The sequence below is a fragment of the Rhinatrema bivittatum genome, chromosome 19 (genome assembly GCF_901001135.1).
Source record: "Rhinatrema bivittatum chromosome 19, aRhiBiv1.1, whole genome shotgun sequence".
NCBI classification, from domain to species: Eukaryota; Metazoa; Chordata; class Amphibia; order Gymnophiona; family Rhinatrematidae; genus Rhinatrema; species Rhinatrema bivittatum.
In genome coordinates, this window is record NC_042633.1 from 35,061,480 (window position 1) to 35,088,223 (window position 26,744).

A 26,744-nucleotide genomic window follows, 5' to 3' on the forward strand; every position below is an offset into this window, starting at 1 on the left:
GATAAGGGCAATTTTCTTTTGATTTATAGATGTGGATGTAGGACGATATATGTCAAGTTTCCCAAGTTCAACAGCTGTTACAATCTATTGTAAAGCCCATTTGGATGTTTACATATGCTCTGGGACAACGCCACGCAGTTCCAGTCTTGCTTGAATTTATATTGATGATTGTACTTTTGAATACTCATTGATTGGTTCCAGTTAATGGGCCCTGACTACATTTTTGGTCTCATTTAATAGTCCTCTGATGAAGTTGTTGTTTACCATTTTTTAATAACTATTTTCATCTGCATAACAAGTATAACTGTACTTATCTCTTTATAGAGCTGACAAGGCAAACAGTTCACATATCCATATCCAAAAACAAGCCCTACACCGGCCATGTTTCATAACCTTCTTCAGAGGCTCTTTAACTGATGAAACAGTGCAAAACTTTCTACAAAAAAATCATAAAAATTATTCATCTCACGTTTGTCATAATCAACATTCCTGAACATACCCAGATCAGTCCAGAGAAGTGGGTTGTGTATCCCTACCAGCAGGTGGAGTCAGAGAGCAAAGAACTTTGGGCACTGCTACATAACGAGAGTGCCACCTGCAGTCACTCAGTATTTCTCTGACTCCAGAGGTGGAAGAGATGCACTCCTGCAGTCTTAGTTAGTTTTTAGTCATTGTGTTTTGATTTTTGTTAGATAGTGATTTTTTTCTTTTTCTGATAGCGCTTCCTGAGGTGTTAGGCACCTTTGTGGGCCATCCCTCAGTGGAAGCTGGGCATCCAGCCTAGGTTTCGCCCACTGCGACTTGGTGGGTGAAGGCCAAGGGGCTCCTAGTGTTTTTCCCCACCGAAGCCACTTCATCTGCTCCCTCGACTTTCCATGCATGAGGCTCCATAAAGTTTAAAAAAAAAAAAAAAAGAAGTCTAGCGGCTGCATTTCTTTTTCTGAAAGTAAGGAGTCAGAGCAGGGAGGGCCTCAGCGGCCATTCAGGGATTTGGTCGGCGTTTTCCCTCAGCTCCCAGCGCTCCGAGTTGCCTCTGAGGGAAGAGGGTAAGCTGTACTACAAGGCCCATTTGATGGCGCGTTTCGTCACGTTTGCAGGCTCAGCTGTTTTTAATTAGGCCTGCCGGCTTGATTTTCTCGCGTCTCCAGCGGTGTGCACTTTTTTCTCTGCAACGGCCATTTCTCCTCAAACTTCCACCGCGTGGCTGATTGGTTTTTTTTCATGGGTCCCGCACTAAATCGGCGGCCTGCCGCGCGTGTGGGGTGTGCGGTCAGGCACTCGATCCGGCTAATCTTTGTTCCGCCTGCTCCTCTGGGATGGAGGGCTCTTCGGGACCGTCCACCCCCTCCGGAGGGGGGGAGGGATTCATTGCGCCGAGAATCGCATGAGGAGGATTCTCCTCCTGTTTTAGCCGCGGATCTGGTTTGCTTGGCTCTAGAGGGTCCCTTGCAGCTAGCTCATCTGCCGCGTTTGCTTCGACAGGGTCCCATATTTTCGGATTGGGAGGATAACTTCTCTTTCATAGCTTAGCTTTTGAGAGGCTACGTTTACGCTTGAAGGGTTATTCCGAACAGGTCATTTCCACGCTCCTGCAGGAGAGACGCCCAGCCACCTCTATAGCCTATGTTGGAGTCTGGAAACTGTTTGAATCATGTTGCCATCAGTGTTGTTGCAATCCCTTAGCTGTGGATGTCCCTCGGGTCCTGGAGTTTCTACAACAGGGGCTCGCTAAGGGTTTAGCATTTAATTCCCTTCGTGTTCAGGTGGCGGCTCTGGGTGCTTTGATTGGAAAGTTTAACGGTTGTTCGCTGGCCGTGTACCCGGATATTGCTCGGTTTCTCAAGGATGTTAAACATTTGCGGCCTCCCGTCCATTCTGTGTGTCCTGATTGGAGTTTGAACCTAGTGCTTCGGCTACTTTGTGGTCCTCCTTTCGAGCCTATCCGAAGAGCTTTGCTGAAGGATCTGACGTTGAAAACAGTCTTTTTAGTGGCCATTTGGTCGGCGCGTCAGATTTCAGAGTTACAGGCATTGTCGTGTCGTGACCCCTTTCTTCGGATCTACGATGATAGGGTGTCATTGCGCATGGTTCCATCCTTCGTTCCGAAGGTGGTATCGTCCTTTCACATCAATCAGACTGGAGCTTCCGGGGTTTCCTCAGTGGTCTCGGGAGTCCTCTCAGGGCAGGGACCTTCATCTTTTGGACGTACGACACATTTTATTGAGGTACCTGGAAGTTACCAATGATTTTCGACGTTCCGATCATTTGTTCATTCTGTTTGGTGGTCCTAAGAAGGGGGACAAAGCTTCTAAGGCATCCATCTCTCATTGGATTAAAGAGGCCATTTGTTTATCATACATAGCCCGCGGACACCAAGTGCCTTTGGGTCTCAGAGCTCATTCCACCAGGTCCCAAGCGATTTCCTGGGCAGAATGTCAGTTGCTGTCGCCTCAGGAAATCTGTAGGGCGGCTGTGTGGTCCTCGCTTTACACTTTCACTAAGCATTATCGGCTGGACATTAAGGCTTCTGATGAATCGTCCTTTGGTGAGAGTGTCCTGCGTGCGGGTCTTTCGGGTTCCTGCCCAGTGTAGGATGGCTTGGGTACATCCCACTTCTCTGGACTGATCTGGGTATATTCAGGAAATGAAAATTGGTTCTTACCTGCTAATTTTTGTTCCTATAATACCACAGATCAGTCCAGAGGCCCACCCCTTTTCTTCAGTTACTGAAAGACTGTCTTGCTAGACTTTGCTATGTTTCTTTCTTTTTTCACGATGCTCCTTTTGCAGATAAATTTGATGGAGCAGCTCTTTGAAGTTTGTTCGGTTTATGTGTTCATGGGGCAAAGTGGTAGTTAGTTTTTGTTGGTTTCTACCCTTTGTTCCTTAGTTCTGTTTGCATGAGTTCCTTAGTTCTGTTTGCATGGGCTTGGGTACAGGTCAATACTGAGGGACGGCAATTGGCACTCTTCTATATATGGCAGTGCCCAAAGTTCTTTGCTCTCTGACTCCACTTGCTGGTAGGGATACACAACCCACTTCTCTGAACTGATCTGTGGTATTACAGGAACGAAAATTAGCAGGTAAGAACCAATTTTCATTTCTGTTACAATTCCTAAAAACTATAATAGAACTACCAATTACTTAAACTTCTACACAGAGATCTAAACTATGCTTACAGCTCTCTGAACTAGTGCCTCATAGACATGCTGTACTGCACCAAATACGCAAACAGATGCCATTTTTAAATGTTTTTTCAAAGCAAGGGATTCACCAATCATTTCCCATAATGCTGTTAACCAATAGCAAAGGACATACGGACAACAGAACACCATATCACTGTTGTTATCCACCAAACCCGATATACATACACACATTTACCCACCTACCTACATAAAGGTGAAATAAAGCTATACTTATATTAACTTAATGTATGCCAATCTGTGGTCTTATTCATGCTCACATGTAATTTGTTTTTCTTACCTATCTCCTCACCTTTGGAATTCTTTACTTCTTAATATTCGTCTTGAGAAAGATTTTTTAAAATTAGGAAGGCACTAAAATCTTATTTGTTTGTACAAGCTTTTTCACAAGCCAGCATATGCTTTCTTATTTGTATTTTATCTATATTTATTTTTTTTGGAATTTTGTTTTTTTGGGGTTTTTTTTAGATTTGATTTGTAGTTTTTATTACTAATTTTGTTTATTTTATCTGTATATTGCTTTGTTAGCTTTGCCTATTTTAATTTGTAATTTGCTTGGTTTTACATTTGTAATTAATTGCGATTAATCAAGTATTAATAAACATAAACATACAAAAGATTTCTCCAAAAGTTGAGTGATTGTTGGCGTAATTGTGGGGTGGACTGGGACTTTTTTTTTCATATAATGGAATTGTGGGACATGGTGATAAAACTGATTCAGGAAATCACCAAGATTCTAAATTATTTTTATTAGGATTTGTAGCATCCAGTGTTGCTCCAAAATTGAGATTACTGGTTTGCAAATCATTATTGTAGCAGCTTGCTGGAAGAAGATAAATTTACTTTCTTTGACATCTTTACTTCAACATATTTGTAGGGTTTATTATATGGGAATGCTGACAGCTATACAACATCATAACCTTATGAATTTAAAAAAAATATGGAAACCTTTTGAACTTTGCTGTGATATTTAACTTAAGTATTTATATATATTTATACTTAGCTATTTGTAAAAAGTATTGTTTTGGAATGAAAATGTTGAATGTAAGAGTTCTTTAATATGTCTGATCAGCCTGAGAGGTTTGGGTAAAACAAGTCTGGGTGGAAGGGGGGAGGGGAGATAGGGGACAGATAAAAGTTTATATATTGCATTAATGAAATAAATGTATCTTCTGTCTATTTTTTGTAATGGTTGTAAGTCGCATATATTTCTTAATAAAAACTAAATTGAAAAAGAAACATCAAATTATGATAGCTAAAGGATGAAATGAGTATCTTTGGGTGGCTATTAATAGAATTTGATTTGGGATATCTATGGGGAGGGAAGGATAGTGACACCAATGGATTGTTTGGTTTGTCTGTAGGAGGACGTCGGAATATGTCCCCCATGAGAAGAAGAAGGAAAGTCCCTATGGCCTCTTGCACTAGGATGTCTATGTTTCTGGAGACGGAGAACACCCTTGTTGAACAAGAGATAAGGATAGATGAAATAGATAGTTTGAGGTACTTGTGGGGTATCAAGGAAAGCAATAGCACAATGTTATAATTGTCTTATCTGCAAAATTATTTTTAAAAAGTCAGTTAAATATATACTGAAAAGGTATGCTAATGCCACTTGTTGCAGGAGCCCTAATGTTATTTGTAGGAGGATAAAACCTCTACACTTAAAAAAAAAAGGCAGAATTTAATAGAGTAACGTTAATATTACTGTGTAATATCAAGTCATCTAGTTTCATTTTTATATCCTATTTGTTTGCCTCTGGCTACTCTGTGACATTTAAGCTTTCCGTTGACAAATAGGGATGAATTAGCCATGACATGTGGGTGTCATCATTTGACGGTGCTGAACAGACCCCTCTCTCTTAGCGCTTTTGCTCTACTGAGCACGTGCAGGATTCCCATGCGGATGTTGCCTCATGAGTCTCTCAGTCTTTTTTTGTCCAAGCTTCAGCATGGATGTGTACCCTATCTCTCTGCTTTTTCTTCAGGTGATATCTCTTAGCATCATTATGTAATGTTTGGCCGGTCCTGTGACTTGCTGCACTTACCTACAAAAGCCTCTGCCACTGCCAACCCATGCTGAAATACCTCCATGCCGCTCTGCCCTGGGCCTCCCTAGGTGTGCATGCATGCACACCATGCCAACACTTAAGGGCCCTGAGGCAGAAAACAGACTGCCGGTGCTCAGTGATGTTGTCACAGTTTGATATTTAAACCAGCCACGCTACCAGAAGATTGCCTCAGCAACTTGGCCTCCTGCCTTGCAGTGTGTGTTGCTGCTCGTTCTTCTGTGCTTTACCTTCCTGTTTCCTTGCCCTACCTTATTTCCTCACCTGCCTCTTCGTTGCTCTGCCTTGCCTTGGTTGTCTGTCCTTGTCCCAGTACCTTGTCTGTCCTTGTCCCAGTACCTTGTTTGCCCTGTTTGTCTCTACCTGTCTCCTGGCTCTGACCCTTGCCTGCCACCTAGTACTGATCTCTGTTTCGGACACCAACTACTCCTTTGGACTTCTGCCTGCCCTGACCTTGGCCTGGATCTGGATACTGATTCTTGCTGCCTGCCCTGAATTCAGCCTGGACCCGCATCCTCCTACTCATTGCCAGCCCTGACCTCTGCCCGTTTCCTGACCCATCTGACTGCTTCTTATGGGACACTTGCCTAAGCCCTGCTGGCCCCTTGAACCCAAGACCTCAACCTGCAGATGCTGGTATAGGTGAAGTTCCAGCTCCAGTTCCAGTAAGGGCATGTCCACCATCTGTCAGTGAGGGCCTAGACGATTTGCCAACCATGCCCCTGCCCATAGGCTCACATCCTTGACACATTAAGTTTTCTATTTTAACATTGCTTGCTACCTTGGCAGTCCTGAAACAGCACTTTTCAGTGCTAAATTAAAAAAAAAATCGAAACTTCTTCATAGAAAATGTCTTGCACTAAGAAGCCTACTATCAGTGGTTTCAAGGACTGTATGTGTGGTAGGAAGACATCCATTACAATGGATGGGATAATTTGTTACCAATGCCTAGGACCAATCTAACTGCTTCCATTGTGGTCAGATGCCTCTGCATTCTTAGAAGTTTAAAACTTGGAAGATGGAGGAACTGTGTTAGTCTTTTGAAGAACTGCAGCCAATCCTTCTGGAGCAGAACCTCTTCTCCCTCTCCTGGTGCCAAGTTGAGCAGTAGCTTCTTGAGCAAGCCTCCCTCTTGTTGCAGTAGGCCTGGGCTCCTTCATCTCAGGCTGCTTTGGTACTGAGATGTACTCTCATTGACAAGGTGCAGATACCTGAAAGGTAAAGGATTTATATTTTGCTTTTCGGCACTTCAAAGTGGATTACACTCAGGTACTGTAGGTATTTCACTATTCCCAGAAGGCTTATAATCTTTGTTTATATCTGAGGCAATGGAGGGTAAAGTGATTTGCCTAATGTCACAAGGAACAGTAGTAGGATTTGAACCCTGGTTCGTAACCACTAGGCTACTCCTATACTGATTCCAAAGAAAACAGGCGACGACCACTTCATCTTGAACCTAGGGGATCTCAATACTTATTTAAAAAGAAAAATTCAAGCTGGCCATTATCTTACTGCTATTCCAGCAGAGCAACTGGTTAACATCATTCGATCTAAAAGATGCTTATACTCATCACTTCCTTATCAATAAAAAGCAGAGGAAATACCTCAAGTTTACTTTGCAAGAAAAGCATTACCAGTACAGAGTCCTACTCTTTGGACTAGCAGCAACCCCAAGGGTATTCACAAAATGCCTAACAGTAGTGCAGCCCAGTTGAGGAAAGAAAATTTGCTTGTGTTTCCATACCTCAATGATTGGCTAATATTGCGTGCTTCCTACAAGTCCTCAGTAATTGATATAAAGCATATAGTTGCATTCCTGCACACCCTTGGCTTCATAATCAACTGTCAGAAATCTTCTCTAAAACCAAAACAATGCATGTAATTCATAGGCACAGACATCAACATGATTCAAGGCATACTTTTTTTGCGGAGAGCGATAAAACTCAAGTTACTCATAAGCACCCTAAAGGGTCTTCACAATATCATAGCACAGAAATATATGAAAATCCTAGGACATATGGCCTCCATAGTGCATGTTACACCTCTAGTAAAGCTCAACATGAGATATGCTCAATAGCACCTCAGAGCAGATTGGCATCAGCAAACTCACATGCTTCATCACACAGTACCAATAACGTATGCACTTTGAACTTCCTTCAGATAGTGACAAAGCTTAAAAAACCTGCAGAGAGGAACACCTATACATCAACTACAAATATGTAAGGATCTGTTGCCGAGTGATCCTCTAGCCTGCAGGTGGCACTGTGAGCCACTTGAACTCTCTGTCTTGCTTCCCTCCCGGTGGCCATCTTGTTTCCAGTATAGATGTGTACACATTGTAATGTTTTGGCCAGCTGTGGAACAGCCCGCGACTGGCTGAACTCACTCCCAACTCCCCATGCTGCTTATGTGGCCAAAATACCATTCTGTCATGCCCCTGGGGCCTCCTTAGGTGCATGCACAGCATGATGTGACACCTCTTAAAGGCCATGTGTCAGGAAACCCATTAGCCAGCGCTTATTGATGATATCATCAACTCTGATATTTAAACCCTGATGCTACAACAAGCAGATGCCTCAGCAACAGATCCTTCTGCCTTGCAGTGCATGTTGCTTGCTGTTCCTGTGTGTTGTCTTGCCTCGTTGTTACCTTGCTTTGCTCTGCTCATGTCTTGGTTTCCAGTGCCTTGTCTTTGTCTTGTCTATCCATTTCTGTCTGTCTCCTGGTTCAGACCCTTGTTATGGACATTGACTATTTTTCTAGACTACCGCCTGCCTTGACCTCAGCTTGGACCTCAACTTGCATGCCTGCCGCCTGCCCTGACCTTGGCCTGGATCCAGATACTGTTTGCTCGCTGCCTCCCCTGACCTCTGCCCAAGACTTGACTTTGTCTGACTGCTCCTTACAGCACTCTTGCCTAAGCCCTGCTGGCCCCTGGACCCCAAGGGTTCAACCTGCAGGGAATGGGGCTGATATAGGTGAAGCCCTTGATCAGTCCTTGTGAGTCCATCAGCTGCCAGTGTGGGCCAAGTAGATTTGCCTGCTAGGCTGTGTTAACCACGCCACAGCCCAATGGCTCACATCCGTGACACTTATACTAAGGCAGTCTCAGTAGTCAGTTGCCAGAGCTTGGAACTACCTTCCTGTCCTCGTGCTCTGGTTCCACTCCTGTATCCAGAAGACTTCATTATCTTCAGCTTCTACATTCAGTGCTGCTGTTTTTTCTTCTTCCTGGATTTCTGGTTCATTTCAGCTCCTTATCCTGTTTCAAGTCTCTGGTTCCCTGCCTGTGTCTGGGCTTCCCTCAGTTTTCATGCCTCACTGGCCACCAGCACTAAAGTGCTCAACAGAAAGGGAAGGTGGCTGGCCTACATGGAAGTCCATCTGTTGTCGGTGGGTTGGATTTGTCTTTCCTGGGATTAGGTCGTTCATTTCTGAGGCAACCCACAGATGACACCTGTTACAAAATAGTCAATCATGTCAACAAATGCTTCCAACTATAGATGGGAAGCACTTATTGTATCACTTTGTACTCATGGTCTCTGGACAATGCAAGAATCATCTCTGCATATCAACATTTTGGAGTTGAGAGCAATTTACAATGACCTCCAACAATATCTCAAAAACAAAGCAGTCCAAATCCAAATGGACAACCAAGTTGCAGTGTTTTACCTGAACAAACAAGGAGGCACAGGTTCATACCAGCTTTGCAAAGAAGCTATTCGAATATGGAAGCTGGCCATAAAATGAAAAATACAAATACAGCACCTCTTCTCTCTGTGGGGAACTCCAACCATAAATCTCTTTGCTTCCCCATTCAATCACAAGTTACAGACATTATGCTTAAAGAGACCAAGCAACTAAGCAATGGCAATCATTCCACAGAGCAAATAACTTCTTTATTTGTTCCCTCTAATTCCATTAATAGCGAAGACCATTTTGAAATTAAGAAGGGACAAAGCAGAAATGACCCTCATGGCTCCATTTTGGCTATGTCAGGGTTCATTTCCCTGGTTACATAGGCTAGTAATAGCTCAACTGATCAAATTGCTATTAATGCCAAATCTCTTAATGTAATACGGGGGTTCCCTTCTCCATCCGAATCTCTGTTCATTAGCGTGGATTGCCTGGATGTTGAAAGTGACCTAATAAACGAACTCCAACTTCCTGGAGAAATTAAGGACATGTTAGGGCGGGCGTGACGTCACGGCATGCGTCACGCCCGCCCGTCCCTGTGCTTTCATTGGCTTGAGCGCCCGTCAATTTGGGCGCTCAAGCCCATGAAAGTACGCTTCGCTTCGCAGGCCGTAACTCAGCAGTCTTTTTGGGGGGGGGGGGGCTTAGCTGTCAGCCAGAAGTCAAGCTGGCTCCCAGAAGAACCAGGACTTGCGTGGGGGGGACCGCTGCAAGCCGCTTTCGAGCTGGCTCCCAGGAGAACCGGGACCTGCGCGGGGGGGACCGCTGCAAGCCGCTTTCGTCGCCACCGGCTGCCCCCTCCGGAGGACGGCAGAGAAGGCTGAAAGGGCTGAAAAACAACAAAAGGTAAGTTGGTACATGTCGAGCCGCTTCGGGAGGAGGGGATTTTAGGTTTTAGGTTTTCATGGGTTAAAGTTGGGATCCACTTCCTGGTGCCTGACATTTCAAATGTCATTTGAAATGACATTTGAAATGACAGGCACCAGCGCACCCAGGATACACTATAGGCGCTGTATTAAGCGCCTATACAGTAAAATGGGTTGCTCCGGCCTAACGCTTCACAGACGCTTCTTGGCCGCGGCATGCATTTGCAAGCTATTTAAATACAGTATCGAGCGGTAGGTGAGCAGGACTGTGCGTGCGGCAAACGCGGGTGCGCCCGGCACTAACGCAGCTCTTCCTACCGCTCCTTACTGTATCGGCCCAATCGGCTCTGCTTTTCACAGAAGATATTTGCAAGTCTGACAGCTGATCCTCTATGTCTTCATTTCTGCTTAAAAATGTTTCACGCCAAGACAACAGTTTTGATCAAGCAGTTCTCAAAGTTTAATTCCTTCAATTTTCCTACCAACGTTTTCATCATACAGGTTGCATATTTTCACTATTGATATAAAGTATAACAAATACTGTTATGCAACCTTTTGCTTGGGAGTCCCCCACTTGTATGGTTGATTACTGTCCTGCTTGTCCACAGAGAAAACAAAGTTGCTTACCTGTAGCAGGTGTTCTCTGTAGACAGTAGGACAAATCAGCCACACAATCCCATCACTACCCCTTGGAGTTGAAGGTCAGTTTGCTACAAAATTTGAGGAGACTCGTACAGCAGTAGCACAAGAATACCCATGCACACTCAGAAATCCTTCTCAGGTTTTTTGAGCGCTGAGAGAGATTTTCAGTCGTGGCACCATCGGATGACATCACCCACTTGTGTGGCTGATTTATTCTGCTGTCTATGGAGAACACCTGGTACTGGTAAGCTATGTTGTTTTACCTTCAGAAATGGCTTTTTACAAAAATGCCTGTCTGATGTGTGGGTAAACTTATATGCATATGTCATTTATGCATGTAATTTTACCCAGACTGAGTGGAGGTGTTCCCAAGATGTGGGGAATGGTTTGGATTTACGTATATACTTTTGGATTTCCAAAAGTGTGCACGTAAATTTTCAAGAAAAATATTCTCTACATATTTTAGCAGATGTAAGTATGTGCAAGTAAGTTTGATGGGATAATTTTCAAAATGGACTTAATCATGCAAGTTCACTTTGAAAGTTGGTGTAACTTATGTACATATTTTCTAATTTATGCATTATATTACAAAATTACTCCTCAATGTGAGATGAAACCCAAAAGAGATTCAAAGCCAGTAGACAATGATATAATCCATGTATTTGTTTCCCAGCTGTCATTCCCTCACTGAATCTTTGCTGACGTCCGGATCTGGATTCAGTAACTACCAAGGCATCTTCAACTTGTCCGTAGTCCTATTGGTAGGTAAAGGGCTAAGGGTCAAAAAGTTACCTGCTTAGGATAAAGTACAGCAGGCTGAACCTACAGACCTTACAAGCAGGCACTGAGGAGATTAAGCATGTCTTAGTTTACTATGAATAAAGGTTAACAAAAAAGTACACTTAAGGTCATACCTTTTATTGGACTAACTTAATACATTTCTTGATTAGATTTTTGGAGCTATCATGCTCTTCCTCAGATTAGAACAGTAAAAGATGACATTACTTACATGAAGTTACTAGGAAATGCCAAGAAAAATGTTTTGTGTTCCTCCTTTCTACCTATATTTCTAGCTAGTAATTAGCTAGGTTCTGACACCCTGCCTCCCTCTAATTGCCTCCCTCACAGCCTGCTCCCCCCCCCCCCCCCCAATCCCATTGTTCTTCTCCAGTTTTTTCCTGTGAAAGGGGCAAGGCGTAGCTGGCTGGAAGGATTGCTAAAACAAAGCTACATCAGATGTTTCATGCACATGCTGAGTTTTACCAAATGGGTACTGTGTACCCTCTTCATGACTCCCCATCACTCTTTCATACCTCCACCTTGATTACTCCCCATTCTTACAACCAGGCTTACTTTTTGGAGAAAGGGCTGGCAATGGATTTCTCCCACCTCTTTTCAGACTCAAGAGGAAGAGCAGCAGGGATTTTCTCCTTCAGCCCCTCCCCTACAATCTGCCTGCAGGGAAGAGGAGGGAATGAGACTGGAGCAGAGAATAGCCATTCTACTCCCTAATTGGCACTAATGTTCACAAGTTTCAAATGTGTGCTAATTCAGCACCGTTTTGTATCCCGTTACCCAGGGTTTAATTTCTGGTGGAACAACTCAGAACAACGTTGTGCCATTTTTTTCGCAGACATGGAGAAAGCAGAGCAGAACCAGGAACATAAATCAATTCTGGCTCTGAATGGGTGTTGATTATTTCTGGTCCCCCAGCCCAGAGAAGAAGCAGAATAAAGCATGAGGTGTTGGAACTACTTAATATAAGAAGGAAGCAGCCACATAGCCTTGATTTTTGCATGATTCCCTGGAACAAATGAGGGAGAATGAACAAAGTGAAAGAGGCACCGAGAGGTCCATATTCAAAAGCCATTTAGATGGATAATGTAATAGTTATTCATCTAAATGGCTTACCAGCTATATTCAGCCCATATTGAACTACAGTTTAGCTGGCTAATAAGTTAGGTATCTAGAATTTTTCCGGATAAGTCAGGGGTGGTCCAAGGGCGTAACTGGGAGGAGTTGAGTTAGTTGGCTAATTTAACCAGCTAACTCAGATATTCAGAGTTGGCCAGATGATTTAGCCAGCTAACGGGCCGATACAGTAAAGTCGCGTGCACAGGCCATTCTCCTGTGCGTGCGATTCAGTATTCAAATTAGGATCGGCGGTAAAAAGAGGCGCTAGGGACACTAGCGCGTTCCTAGCGCCTCTTTTTGGACAGGAGCGGCGACTGTCAGCGGGTTTGACAGCAGACGCTCAATTTTGCCGGCGTCGGTTCTCAAACCTGCTGACAGCCACGGGTTCGGAAACCGGATGCTGGCAAAATTGAGCGTCCGGTTTTCAACCTGCGAGCCGACTTCAAATTTTTATTTTTTTATTAACTTTTTTTAACTTTCGGGACCTCCGACTTAATATCGCCATGATATTAAGTTGGAGGATACACAGAAAAGCAGTTTTTACTGCTTTTCTGTGCACTTTCCCGGTGCCCGGAGAAATTAGCGCCTACCTAATTTATGAAAGTAAAATGTGCAGCTTGGCTGCACATTTTCCTTTCTGAATCATGCGGGAATACGTAATAGGGCCATCAACATGCAGAAGAAGACAAGCGACCCTACATTCAAGCAATGAGTCCACAATACTCACAGTGCGGAGACTCTTCATGGGGGTGGGGGGGGGGGGGAGGTGGATGAAGGAGCTAGGGCGGAATCAAATGCAGGAGGGCGTGGAGTCAGGCTAGGGAGCGAGATCAGTGGAAGAGAGCTGGAGGCTGGCTGAAATTGCAGCTGTTTTTGGCCTGCCAGGCTTGTCTCAGGCTTCTTTCTCACCTAGGCTGCTTTGTTCACAATTGCCAATTTGGTCATAGTCAAGCCACATGGCAGGGCATAGTGGGTTTGTTGCATGCCGAGGTTTCCATGTGCTCTTGAGAAGGGCAATCGTCTTGCAGCGAGGCCTGGGGCCTGAGGCAGCACAGTCTTTTTTTTCTCTTTCCAACAGCAAGTGTTGGCAGGGGAATGAGTGATCACGGTTAATTGGGTCCTGTTCTGGCGCTGACCTGCCTGCCTCTCCTGATTGGTCGGCGCATCATCACCAATAAGTTAAATAAATAGATATATAGACAATAAATTGTGCAATGATAATAATAAAGCTTAGTGAGGTGGCATCTCGGGTGGGATGGGGAGGCAGTTGGATCGCAAGTGCATGTATGTACAGCAGCCCAAGAAGGTAGCGTTCGCAGGAGATTATGAAGGGCTGTGGGTAGGCATGAACCGGCCTCCTCCATTATGGCACATGGGTTACAAGCACGCCAGAAGCCATGAGATTATGTAGAACACCACCTGCGCTAGAGCATAAACTCGAATGATTCCTTTATGCCCCAGGGAGTTGGGAGGGGGTGATGAATGCTGACGGGACGAATGCGCAGTGGGAATTAATAAACAATAGAGATAAAAAAGAAAAGGGGAGAAAAGCAGAGACTGATCATGACAATGGGGAGCCAGTTGGCGGGTTTGGGTTGGGAGGCTGTTTAAACTCTGACCACATGGAAGAGAAGCAGCTCTGGCAGCCACGTTAGGAAGGCCAGCATGGACATACGACTTCCACTGGGTTAGAAAGCTTTCTGGGGGAGGCAGCTATATTACATACAGGCATGGGTTACAGCGGACATGTACTATGTGGCCTTAGTTGTTTTCACCAGAGGAGATCATGGAAATAATTAGGGTAAGATCAGATCTTGAGATAAGATAGCTGCCATACTTGAGCAGGCAGAAAATGACTAGGTAGGGCATGATAAAAAATATTTTGTGTAAGCATTAGCAAATAAAGTAAAGACATGTTGTACACTGGTTGAATGAGGTGACAGCGGGCTAAGGCTCTGCTCAGTTTAGGTCTGGGCGAAGTCACCTATGCTATAGCAGGTGTTTCTAGCATCCAGAATCTCTGTCAATCTCATCAATTTTGTTTTTGCATATTAATATGATTTCAGTCTTACGTTGCCACCGAAAGTGGCTGCGTGGACAATTTCAAGAGCCAAACTCAAGCGGAATGGGAGCAGAGCCTCAAAATGGAAGGAGTCCCTTGTGAAAACGGTGAATAAATTGTGATCTTCCAGACATTGGGAATTGTCTGCAGGATTATCAGCAAAAGGTTAGGCAGGCAAGCAGTCTGCAGGGATTAAATTGGATGAACTAATAAAAAAGATCTGAGAGCAAGCGAAACACAAAGGAACAAAATGGCTGAAACAACAATTTGAGGGCATTGAACCCACAGCAGCAACTAGAGACCAATCCAAAACCGGAAAGAGAAAACAGCCGCCCAAAACTGATGGAGCACATTCTTCTTCCTCTGAGTTGGGTAGGTCCTCTTCATCCAGCTCGAGGGCAGAGTCCAGCTCATCCACAGCTGACTCTAGTGAGAATTCGGCAGCCTTGCCTCTGTTATCAAGAAGGAGCTAAAACCAATTAAAAAGAAAAGAGCAGTAAAGAAGTGACATAAGATATCTGAGGTGTGGGAGCAAGATACTACGGGATCCGAAGACAGTAGTGATTCAACAGGAGGTGTTAAGCACAGGCACAAAGCATCTCGAGCTCTTGCAGCTGAAGATTCTATTTACGGTGTTAATAACTTAGCCCAAGGAGTACAAAGAAAGATAAAAAAAAAAGAGTTGGAAAAATGAATTTTTAGATATCTTTTCATTATTAATAGTGAGGTGAAGGATAAGAATGCAGGTAATGGAGACAAAGACAAAAAAACGCATATATATAAGCTGATTAATAATTGGATATCTGCATCCCACATTTTTATGAGTGTTATTGTTGAAAAAGAACCAGAGCACTATTTGGATACCATCATGAAGGTGCATAGGCATTTTGGTGGTTGAGCTTGGCTCAGCTATGATATTAAGTTTCTGAAGAGCATGGCTGAGATTAAATCAGTTGCATAGAGACTTAGGGTTATGGACTTATGGCTTGATGAGATGACTCTGCAGAGGCCATTTAACAGATAGATCCTCCAACCCGTCATCATTTCCTAGAACAGAAATAATAATTTGGGGACAGGGAGGAGGGTTTGTAGGCAGTATAACTCAGGAGTGTGCTCTTGGAACCCATGCAAGTTCAGACATGCATGTTCTAGTTGCAGCAGTCCGCACCCATGTATTCAGTGCAGGAGTACAAGGGATAGACAGGTTTGACCTGGAGATGTCACTGACTCAGTCACCAATCAGGCTTGATAGGATGGCACTGTGGCTCAAACTGTACCCGAACAGATATGTAGCAGCATTCCCTCATGAGGGATTTCGGTGGGTTTTCCTATCCCTTATAATGGCCCAGTACCTCCTTCAGCAGTGCTCACACGCAGCTCCCCATCTTTGCACCAATATGCAGACGCTGCAAGAGCAAAACTAGACAAAGAGGTATCTCTGGAAGGGTTGCAGGACCCTTCCTGCAGTCACCAATATCATATATGGTTTTATCCCTGAGAGAAGGAAAATTCAGACTGATATATAATTTGTCATACTCAGGTGATTCCTTAAATGACCACATTGACCCTCACCTGTGTTCAGTACAGTATGCCACATCATCAATAAAAGTACATCTGAATGCTATAGTGGCTTATCATATGATAAATGAGGCTGCTTCAGGAGAACTAAAACCAAGAACTAAAAAGTTATTTAAACTCACTAGTGGTTGAAGAGTTATTATTTTTGTTTTGTCAGGGATTTGTACATGAGGAATGGCTTCAAACATTTTTTTTCAATGTTGGTTGATTAAAAAAAAAAAGAGTGCGAGTTGTATGCCTTTTCTTGATGTGGGTTAAATAACTTTTTTGTTCTTGGTTTTAGGCAGCCTCTTTTGTGAGGTGAAACGTGGGCCTATGTCAGGTTATGTGAACTTCTTGATTTGGATGTATTAATTGATTGGTAACAATGTGGAGCTGCTTACTTTATTGATACACATATGCATGAAGAGTCTGAATAATTTGGAGATCTTCTTCTATGCAAAGTTTTATGTTTTTGTACCTGATTCCTTTTTCGCAAATATTTGCAGTTTTTGCATTTGTTTTAGGATTTGTGATAGGAATTGGGTGGGTGGGTTAAGTTTGTTGTATATATTGTTTTGTTTCTAATTTTTTTCTTTTAGGGTGTCTGGCCAGGGGAGTAGGGAGAGATGGTAAAAGGGACACTCCTACAGTATACTTCTAGGAGAATTCTGCTCAAAATATTTAAAACTCCTCTTCTATGAATAATAACTTTTTATATTACATTTTTATATTAATTACTGAAAGACTGTGATGTATATTGTATTATTTTGACCAATATAAAGTACGCAGAATTTTGCAAAATTTTAAATTTTTTTGTGCAGAAGTCCCCCAATAATAAATTTAGAGCTATAGTTTTGTCCATTGCTCATTTGCGAATAATAGTTGTCAAAGACATTTGCAAAGCTGCAACTTGGTCAGTAAATTCAGACAAGCAGTTTTGCATAGTCTATTCTCCCAGTAGCCTACTCTCCACTGTGGAGTCCAGGTTGCTTACGCAGTAAACGCTCTGCCGCATACCTCAGCTTGGGACTTTTCACATGTCATGGCTAATTTAGCTCTGCCTATCAACAGAAAAAGCAAGTTGGCTACTGTAAATGGGATTTTCCATAGATAGCAGGATGAATTAGCCATGCTAAATATCCACCCACCTCTCTGGCGAATTGACTAGCTAGCTAGATTTAGCTCTAAAATTAATTGATGAGGTTCATGAGGCAATGCCCGCCTGGGAATTCCTGCACATGCTCAGTAGAGCTAAATTCTCTACTAACTAGTAGAGACAAGCCCGTTTGGTGCCGCCAGATGACGTCACCCACATGCTATGGCTAATTCATCCTGCTATCTACAGAAAACTCCATTTATGGTATGGAAACTTGCTTTCTTAGAGAAGTGAAAAACAATAGGTTTCCAGTAAGGGATCTAAATTTAATTTTGTCCATGTCAGGTTCTACGTTTGAACCCGTATGAAAAACTTCTCTTAAATATCTCACTATTAAGGTGTTTTTGATGACAAGTTGTTCAGCTAGGAGGATTTCAGTGTTGCAGGCACTTTCATGCAGGGAGCTGTTTTTTGCTTTTATACATGATTTTTAGTATAGATTAATATGGTTCCCTCCTTCCAGTTGAAGGTGTTTTTGTCATTTCATCTTAATCAAGTGGTGCGTTTTCCTTTGTTTCGAATAAATTCATCTGGGTATGATTTTGTGAAGAGAATGCTTTTTCAGTATTTAAAGGTCATTAATGACTTCAGGAAATCAGATCACCTATTTGTATTGTTAAGTGAACCCAGTAAAGGGTGAGGCAGCATTTAAAGCCTAATTGGTGCATTAGATTAAGGAAGTGATTACAGCAGCCAACATAGCTAAGGGACCTTTGCTGCCCAAGAGAATAAGAAAAGAATAAATCCCACTCATGGTGGGATTTTGGATTTGTTCACGAAAATAAGAATACATTCAGCTAGGTTGCAAGTTGCTTTGTGGGTAGAGCTCGGTAAAGTGTCACCGTTGGAGATTTGTAAAGCAGCAATATGGGCTTCTTTATATTTGTTTTTGAAGCATTACCATTTGGATTTTTGAGCCAAGGAGGAAGCTTTCTTTGGTGTGGAGGTTTTGAGAGTGGGTTTGGCAACATCTCGCCATGTTCAGGAGTAGCATAGGTATATCCCATATGCCTGGGCCTCCTTGGAAGTTGGAGGCTGGGGCAGTCTTTTGGTGAGTTGTTTTTCAGCTTGTTACAGGAAATACTGGCAGGCTTAGGTCAGCATGGGATCCTATACGGGGTGATGTCAGCAAACCTGTTAGTCTCTGTCTCCATCTGCTGGTTGGTGGATATAACCCTTACACTTAGACTGTTCTGGCCGGACTCCAGGAAATAAAATTATCAGGTAAAAAATGTCTCCATTTAAAATGTCTATAGAGATATCTCCCCTATGGGGCAAGAGGATAGTTACATAGTTTACATTTCATACCTGTTCACACTTCTGCTGATCCCCCCCATATTTTACTGAGTTACCCTGAGTTTGGTCAGTTAATGTGAGCAATGAAGATTTTTCTGTCACAGATCTCAGCACCCTGAAACTGTCTCTATGAGGCGGCCTCTTTCTCAGCCAGCATAATTCCCTTCCTGCCCACTCAGGTATGCTTTTTTCCTTTCAGGTTCTCATTCACATTCAGACGAGCCTGGAAAATTTCAGCAAGTAAGTATCTCTAGAAAGAAGAAAACCACGTTGGAGAGGTAAAAAAAAAATGCGAAGTTGAACACATGAGCAAAGCTGGAATAACAACAGAGACATAACTTAATACCAAAGGACTCTATAAGATGGGCAGACTGAAATTTGGAAAGCTGAAACTGCATGGTTCAGTATGTTTTCTTGATGTAGGGTCGCCTCAAGACTCACAAAAAAATTTACATCTCCGGTTGGTAATATAAGGGACAACTTTCAAAGCCATTTACATATGTAAATAATGATGTATGCATGTTAATTATTAGCTGAAAATTGTCCTTTCTCGATGTGGCTAAAAGTACATTTCCTTAGCGTTCGGGTAGGTCAGTCCCAACGAGTGGATTATACACCTCTGCCAGCAGATGGAGACGGAGCAAAAGCTGACATCAGCCCGCCAGTATTATCTGTCTCAGCAGATAGTGGACATGCATTTCCCTTCAGGGACCTGTTCCTGCTCTCAGCCAGGGAGGGCTGAGCTCAGGTAAAAGTTTTTAACTTAAAAAAAAAAAAAAAAAGAATCAGCGACATCAAAATAGCAGGAGAAGGGTCTGTTTCCTCGGCGTTCGACTATCCCACTCACATCTCTGGGGAGTTGTGTGAAGTAAGGAGAGAGTGCAGGCATGACGAGTTGAGCAGCTATTTGGCTAGGCCCCACTCCCAGCCTTCTCTCATTTTGGCGAGTGATAAGCTGCAGGGTGCTTTTTCGTGCTTTTTTTGCTGCAAGCCATTGGCTTGCACTTGTGCAGTCATGTGTGTATCCATTCGCGTCTGTGCATTCAATTTAGGTGTTCTTCCTGCTGGACACACATCTTCTGCCATATGTTCTGGCCCAAGGGGGTGGGGTCTGTCCTTTTGCAGAGCCAGAAGGCAGAGAGGGGACTCCATGCTCACTTCCAGGGCCAGTATTTATTTATTTATTTATTTTTAGTTTTTATATACCGATGTTCCTGTATAATATACATATCACACCTCTTCTTGAGATTCCATGGGTTCACTCACTCTTGACACCAGTAGGAGGCCGCCTCAGGGGTGAACCCATATAAAATCTGATCGCTGGGTTCTGCCTTCTGCAGTCTAGCATGCATTGTCCCATTTGGGACACTTTCATGGTTCCCATTGCATGGCTCTGATCAAGCAGTGGGTGGTCCGCAAGACATTCCTGAAGCTGCAACTCCCAGTTTCATGTAACCCTGTTCTATGTAATGGTCTTTGCAACTTTTGTGTTTCACTGTAAACCGATATGATATGTAATTTTCCACATGAATGTCGGTATATAAAAGTCCAAAATAAATAAATAACTCTTGAAAGCAATGATGCTCATGCTCCCTAGAAAGGGGCCAGAGACATTATTCCATTTACTTTGTGGTCCCCGAGAAGGATGAGGCCTTTCATTCAATCCTGGATCTCAAAGACGTGAACCACTGTTTCAGAGTCCTGCATTTTTGCATTGAGATGTTGTGGTATGTTCTGGCAGTAGTTCAACAGGGGGAGTTTCTGTGCTTGTTGGACCTGTCTGAAGCTTATCTGCATATTCCCTTTTGGGGTGAGAATCAGAGATAATTATGTTTTTGTGTGCTGTAGGAACACTTCCCTTCTGAGCCTTACCATTCATTCTTGCAAGCTTATCACAGGTCATCACCAAAGTGATGGTTGTGGTGATGGCGGCCCTGCTGTCCAAAGGAATCATAGTCCACCTGTATCTAGATGATTGGTTAATTTGAGTGCTATCTAACAAAGAAGCGGTGTGAATGACTTGTCATATGATTCGGTTTTTAGAAGACTTGGGTTGGATAATCAATTTTGCAAAAAGTTCTCTACAGCCCATGCAGTCCCTGGAGTACTTAGGGGCATGGTTCGACATACAGGCAGGTCAAGTGTTTCTAACAGATGAGCGGGTAGGCAAGATATTCAGGCAGGTGCAGGGTTTTCTGGACTTGCAGATCCCCACAGCGTGGGATTATTTTCAAGTATTCAGACTAATGGTGGCACCTCTAGATTTGGTGCATGGGCCAGGGCTCACATGTGGCTGCTCCAGGCATTGCTTCAGGCTCAGTGGTGCCCACAGTTGCAGGGATATGGAGTTTGACTCCTCCTAAGTCAGTCGGTGCATCAGTCACTGATTTAGTGGTTGGATCCCTCCAATTTGTTGAAGGGGAATCAGTCTGGTTACACTAGTTTGGATCCTGGTCACCAAGGATGCGAGCCTATCCAGCTGGGGTGCTAATTGTCAGATTCAGGTGGCTCAGAGGAGTTTTTATCCCTAGAATTAAGACTTTTATTTATCAGATTTTGCAGGATTAGCATTTAGAAAATAACAACAGCACATGTCCCTAACATCCTTGCTACTGAACACCAGTTTACTCTAAATAGGGCCCTGCACTATTAGCGGTTTAAACATGCCATTGACCTTAGCCTGCCTGAAAGATTAATACTTCTGGCTAACTTACTATCCCCGGCCCCAGCTTCAGACAATTTCCCTCTGTTTCCCTCTGTGATAGGCTCTGGCTGGAGGTCTGGAGAACTGTCTGAGAAGGAGGCTTGCTTTCTGGTCTGGTACTGGCTGAGCTGCCAGGCTCCTCTTTGCTCTTGGCTGTCTCAGACTTTGCGTCACTGTCAGATCCCAGGTAGGACATTTCCTCTCTCCAGTCTCCTGGCCACACCCAGTCTTCTCCTTCCTCAATAGCATGGAGTGATGGGGCTGCTTCGGGTCCGCTCTTCTTTCTTCTCCTTATTTTTCCCCATCTTATACTTTCCAGCTGCTAAATATGCATAAGCTCATGTATAATCATGTAGTGGGTGGAGGGTCTTTACCACATTGCAGGATTCTTCCCCCTCCCCTTTTCCTTGGAAGGGGGGGGGGTATGTCCTGCTGCATCTGGAACAGTGCTGTCAGTCATGTCAGCTTTTCTCCATTTCAGAGTGCTCCCTTTTGTCCATAGGTGGGGGCATCTCTACCCTATGAATTTTTCTTGGCCAGACAGTGACTTCTGCTTTTTGAGCTAAAGTTGCTATATTTTCCTTCTGCCTTGCTTACAAACAAGCAAGCAGATCTTAATAAGTATCCTTCAGTTCTGGTTAAAGTTCTCATCTGTGCAAAGTTTCTTGTTTCTGCTGAGACACTGTTTTTTAGCCTGCCAGCATACTTGTCAGCATCCCTCTTTGGCTTTTATGATTCATATTGGGTGCTTTCAGTGGTTAAAATGGGATATCTCCCTACATGCCCAGGCAAATCCAATTAGCCCCACACTCGAGCAGTCAAGGACTTGGTCACAGCCAGAGGAATAACACTCAAACTCTACTGTAACTTCAGCTCCTGTGACCCAACTCTTGCAACTGTCAAAGGCGCGGGGCCTTTTGGTTCAGGGGTCCATGGTCATGGAGGATCTGGCCTCTAAGGCTACTTTGGCTCACTGGATAAACACAAGAACATAAGATATTCTATACTGGGTCAGACCAAGGGTCCATCAAGCCCAGCATCCTGTGTCCAAAAGTGGCCAATCCAAGTCACAAGTACCTGGCGAGTACCCAAAAACTAAATAGATCCCAAGCTACTATTCCTTATTGATTAATGGCAGTTTATGGAGTTCTCTAGGAACATATCCAAACCTTTTTTAAATCCAGTTACACAAATTGCTCTAACCACATCCTCTGGCAATGAATTCCAGAGCTTAACTATGTGTTGAGTGAAAAATAATTTTCTCTGATTTGTTTTAAATGAGCTACTTGCTAACTTTATGGCGTGCCCCCTAATCCTTCAATCTATCTGAGATAGTAAATAACCGAATTACATTAACCTGATCAAGTCCTTTCATGATTTTGTAGACTTCTATTATATCCCCCCTCAGCCGTCTCTTCTCCAAGCTGAAAATCCCTAACCTCTTTAGCCTTTCCTCACAGAGGAACTGTTCCATGATCCTTATCATTTTGGTTGTCCTTCTGTGCACAGTTGAGTCAGCTTACCTTCTGAAGGGAAAGCGGCCTCCAGAATTGGTTCACGTGCCGTCCACCAGGGCAAACTCCATGTCCTGGGGGAGGTGCAGGCACTGGCACCGTTCAGTATTTGCAGAGCAGCCACTTGGTCCTTGCTGCACCCTTTTGTGAAGCATTATTGGCTGGACTTCATTGGGCGGGAGGATGCGGTATTTGGGGTAGGGGTCCTCAGGGCAGCCCTCGCTTCCTTCCGCCTGCATAGGTGAAGCTTTGGTACTTTCCACTTGTGAGGGTTGGACTGGTATAGCAGGACAAGATAAAAGGAGAAATGTCCTTAGCTGTTAATTTCCTCTCTATTAGTTCTGCTATTCCAGACCAGGACCCTCCCGGGAAATGAGGATATGTTGGTTTCAGTATGTTTAAGGTGGTTGGTTTTTTTTGTTCTTTTCCTGGTTGTGTTCTGGTTCCTTCCCTCTTGTATATTGCAGGGAAACTTTTTCTCAGAATTGGAGTAAAGGATTATGTGTTCTGTTGCGGGTATAGCGGTGGACCCTTGGGCCGGCCTGAAGGAGTGTGAAGGAGAAGAGAGGAGGAGTCTCCGTAATGATGAAGCAGGCCGGGAGGCGGACACTGGCGAGCAGGGAGCAGAGATCTTCACCCTGGAAGCCGGAGTTCCCCCGGGAAGAGCCCGTGAGAATCCGAGTCGCTGGGACTTAGGAGATCGATGAAGAAGGCTTCACCCTGGAGACCCGAGGTCCCCCCAGGAGGAACCCGTGAGGACCCGGGCTGCTGGGACTTAGGCGAGGATACGAGCTGAAGGAGACGGTCCAAGGTCGAGGCGGGCGGCAGGCACGGAGAGTCGGAGGCAGGCAGGAGTCAGAACCAGAGAGGCAATACCAGGAACAGGAGAAGAGGTTCGGGACAGGAACTGAAGATGAAGATCCGGAATTGGAACTGAAGTGAGAACTGGAACAGACGATGAAGATCCGGAACTGGAACTGCGGAACCGGAGCTGAAACGAAGCACAACGGGTCCAGAAGACAAGGAGAAGAACCGGCAAAGCCAGCAGCACACAGCAACTAGGTACCAGCAGGTAACCTTGTTGCAAGGCGTTTGAGTGAAGCAGACGCCGGCCTTAAGTACTTGCCGGCGTCTGACGTCACTCTAAGGGGCGGTCCGGCGGGAAAAGCCCTTTAAATTGGGCTGCGTCGTGCGCGCGCCTAGGAGGGGAGGGGTTGAGCTTAGAGGCTCGGCGGCGTCTCCCTCGTGGAGACGCCGCCGCAAAGCAGGCACAGCAGGCCTGACCGAGCACACCGAACGCTGCCGGTCTCCCGGGCCTGGAAGTGGCGGCCCAAGCCGCGGATCCCGGAACTGAAGCCCCGAAGGAGAAGGTAAGGGCCCGGTCGCAAAGCCTGCGACTGGGACCGCAACATGTTCTTGCATTGATGGGGGTCTGATTTGAAGCGTGTCAGAAGGATATTGGAGCTCTGCTGCTAGCACCATCTCTTAATGGCTGTGATTTCACAATAGGAATCTGTATAGTTTGCCTCCATCTGCTGGTAGGGGGCCATAACCCACTTGTAAGGGCTGGACTGGTATAGCAGGACTAATGGAAAGAAAATTAACAGGTAAGGAAATGTTTCCTTATTGTAATTTTCTACTGAAAACCGGCTCCTGAATTCATCTAAAAATAGGCACCTAACATAGGTAACTAAACTTAGGGAGCTCATCTTTTTTTTAGTATTAGCGTCAAAGGCGATAAATCTCTACAAATATACAGAAAGCAAGTAGCATCTGTATTTCATTATCTCTTGATATTTTATTTCTGGGGGTTTTTTTTTACCTCATTCCTTTCTTTTCTTACAATGTATCCATCTCAGCTCTCCACCTCTTATTCCAGGTCTGAGATCCGAATCATCCCTCCTTATACCATCCTTCTAATTTTGTTTTTGTTTATTCTTCTTCGAAAGTGCCTATTGCCATTTCTTTCTTTACTCTCTGTAATGTTCACATCTAGTGCATCAAGTCAGCTGCCTTTCTCAACCTTTTTTTTTCCTTTTAATTTGTCATTACTTGCTGTCTTTGAGACTTGGCTTTCTCCTTTCTACACTTCAAAAATTTCTTCTTTTTTCTTTCCTTTCAATATTTTCACACACACACCAAACCTGTAATGGTTGTGGTGTTGGTCTCCTGCCCTTCTCAGCTTGTTTCTTCCTTACTTCTACTATTTCTTCTTTCTGTTCTTTAGAATGTCTCTGTTTTACACTACCCTTTAACATCATAATGATTGTACTTTTCCATCTTCTGGAAATTTCTATCTCTTTCTTCAATGTTCTGTCTCACCTCACCATCTTCCTTCACCCATGTTTTTAAATTTGGAAATGTTAATGGTTATTTAGATAATTTTGTTCATTTACTCTTCTTTTTGTTCTTGTTTCCTTCTCTTTTCTCTCATTCTATTTCTCTCATTCTATTTGTTTCATTTTTTTTCCCACAATGCCAGAACTCGGAAGAGTTATCCCACCCTGGAATTCCCATTATCCCCTCTTTTTATGTCTTCTCCAGGTACGGACTCCTTGTGGACCCTCATCAGATAGTCGCCCACCTTCTACAAGACCCATACAACTTCCCAGCCCTGTACCTGATGATTGGTAAGTAAATGACATGTATGTGTAACTGTGTATCAAAGAAAGTGCGGGTTAACTACACTCCAACAACATCACATTGCTGGCTTCAAACCTCCGTTTCTTTTCCATTGATTTTAGTGAAGAAAGACTGCAGATGCTGCTCATGTCCACTTACAGATTTAATTACAACATTCTCATAAAAAAGCTCTCAAGGTGTCAACAAAGTATTTTTATGTACTCCACAGTGCTTCTTGAGGCTGCAGTTTATTTTTAAGGAGGAAGTTTTCAAAACTATGTAGGTAGTTGCAAAGTCTGTGGGTACTTTTATTTGCGGAGTTTATACTAGTTTTCAAAGGGAACGCTATGTGTATATTTTCCTTTTAAAAACTCCCTAGGGAAAAAGTACCGACAGAGATTTCCACTTGCTTTTCCTGTGAGTACTTTGTTCCCTGTGAAACAATATGCATAGTTTTGAAAATGCAAAGCTACACATGTTGCCTCCCCAACCTTACCCTGCCACCGATCCCATCTACTGCATTCTAAAATGTATATGTTGAAATGATGGATGTAGCTTTTCCAGAATCTGCATTGTACAGTATACAGTAATGCTAATATTCCTGCATTTTAGATTTATACAGAGCTCTTCATCTTCACTCTGGGGGGGGGGGGGGCAGTATTAGCTTCTTCCATCTAAGGGCACTGCATTAAAATGTTTGAAAATAGAAAGTTTTTCTTCAAAATACTAAATGTAATATCTTGGCATTTTGAAATTGGGACATCCTGCAAACTTACATCCCTGCTGATTATGAGAAGCTGCCATAAGGAGGTTTTCTACTGTGCTGTATTAAGAAAAGAAGTTTAAAAAGCCATAGTCCTACAATAGACAGACTGAGGAGAAAAACTATGAAATGTTTTTATGTTGCTTGGATGAATTTTATAAAGAGCTTGATTAATCTGATTGGTACGACGACTGCTTCATGGAGCATTTGGTTCAGGAACCAATGAGAGAGGGAGCTATTTTAGATGTAATTCTTAGTGGAATATAGGATTTAGTGACAGAGGTAACAGTGGTGGGGCCACTTGACAATAGTGATCATAACATGATCAAATTTGAACTAATAATTGGAAGGGGGATAATATGTAAATCTACAGCTCTAACACTAAATTTTCAAAAGGGAAACATTGATAAAATGAGGAAAATACAAAAAAACTAAAATGTGCAGCTGCAAAGGTTAAAAGTGTACAACAGGTGTGAATGTTGTTTAAAAATCTTAAGACGTGCCTACCAGATGTATTCCATGCATTAAGAAAGGTGGAAGGCAGCCAGTTTACCGGCATAGTTAAAAGGTGAGGTGACATAGCAGTTAATGGACCTCTCCTCCAAAAACTTATCAAAACCTTTTTTGAACCCAGCTATACTAACTGTACTAACCACATCCTCTGGCAACAAATTCCA

The 26,744-nt window shown here is 43.6% G+C and overlaps 1 protein-coding gene across 2 annotated transcripts in view; it reads left to right on the forward strand.

The window, feature by feature from the left end:
• LOC115080506 (diacylglycerol O-acyltransferase 1-like) overlaps positions 1-26,744 on the forward strand; it is a 129,954-nt gene that overhangs the window by 22,767 nt on the left and 80,443 nt on the right. For both annotated transcript variants that reach the window (XM_029584707.1, XM_029584706.1), the window contains exons 3-6: positions 4,568-4,706; positions 11,150-11,237; positions 18,664-18,704; positions 25,227-25,312. In XM_029584707.1, coding sequence (XP_029440567.1) covers positions 4,568-4,706; positions 11,150-11,237; positions 18,664-18,704; positions 25,227-25,312 — 354 coding nt within the window. The remainder of the gene's footprint in view (positions 1-4,567; positions 4,707-11,149; positions 11,238-18,663; positions 18,705-25,226; positions 25,313-26,744) is intronic.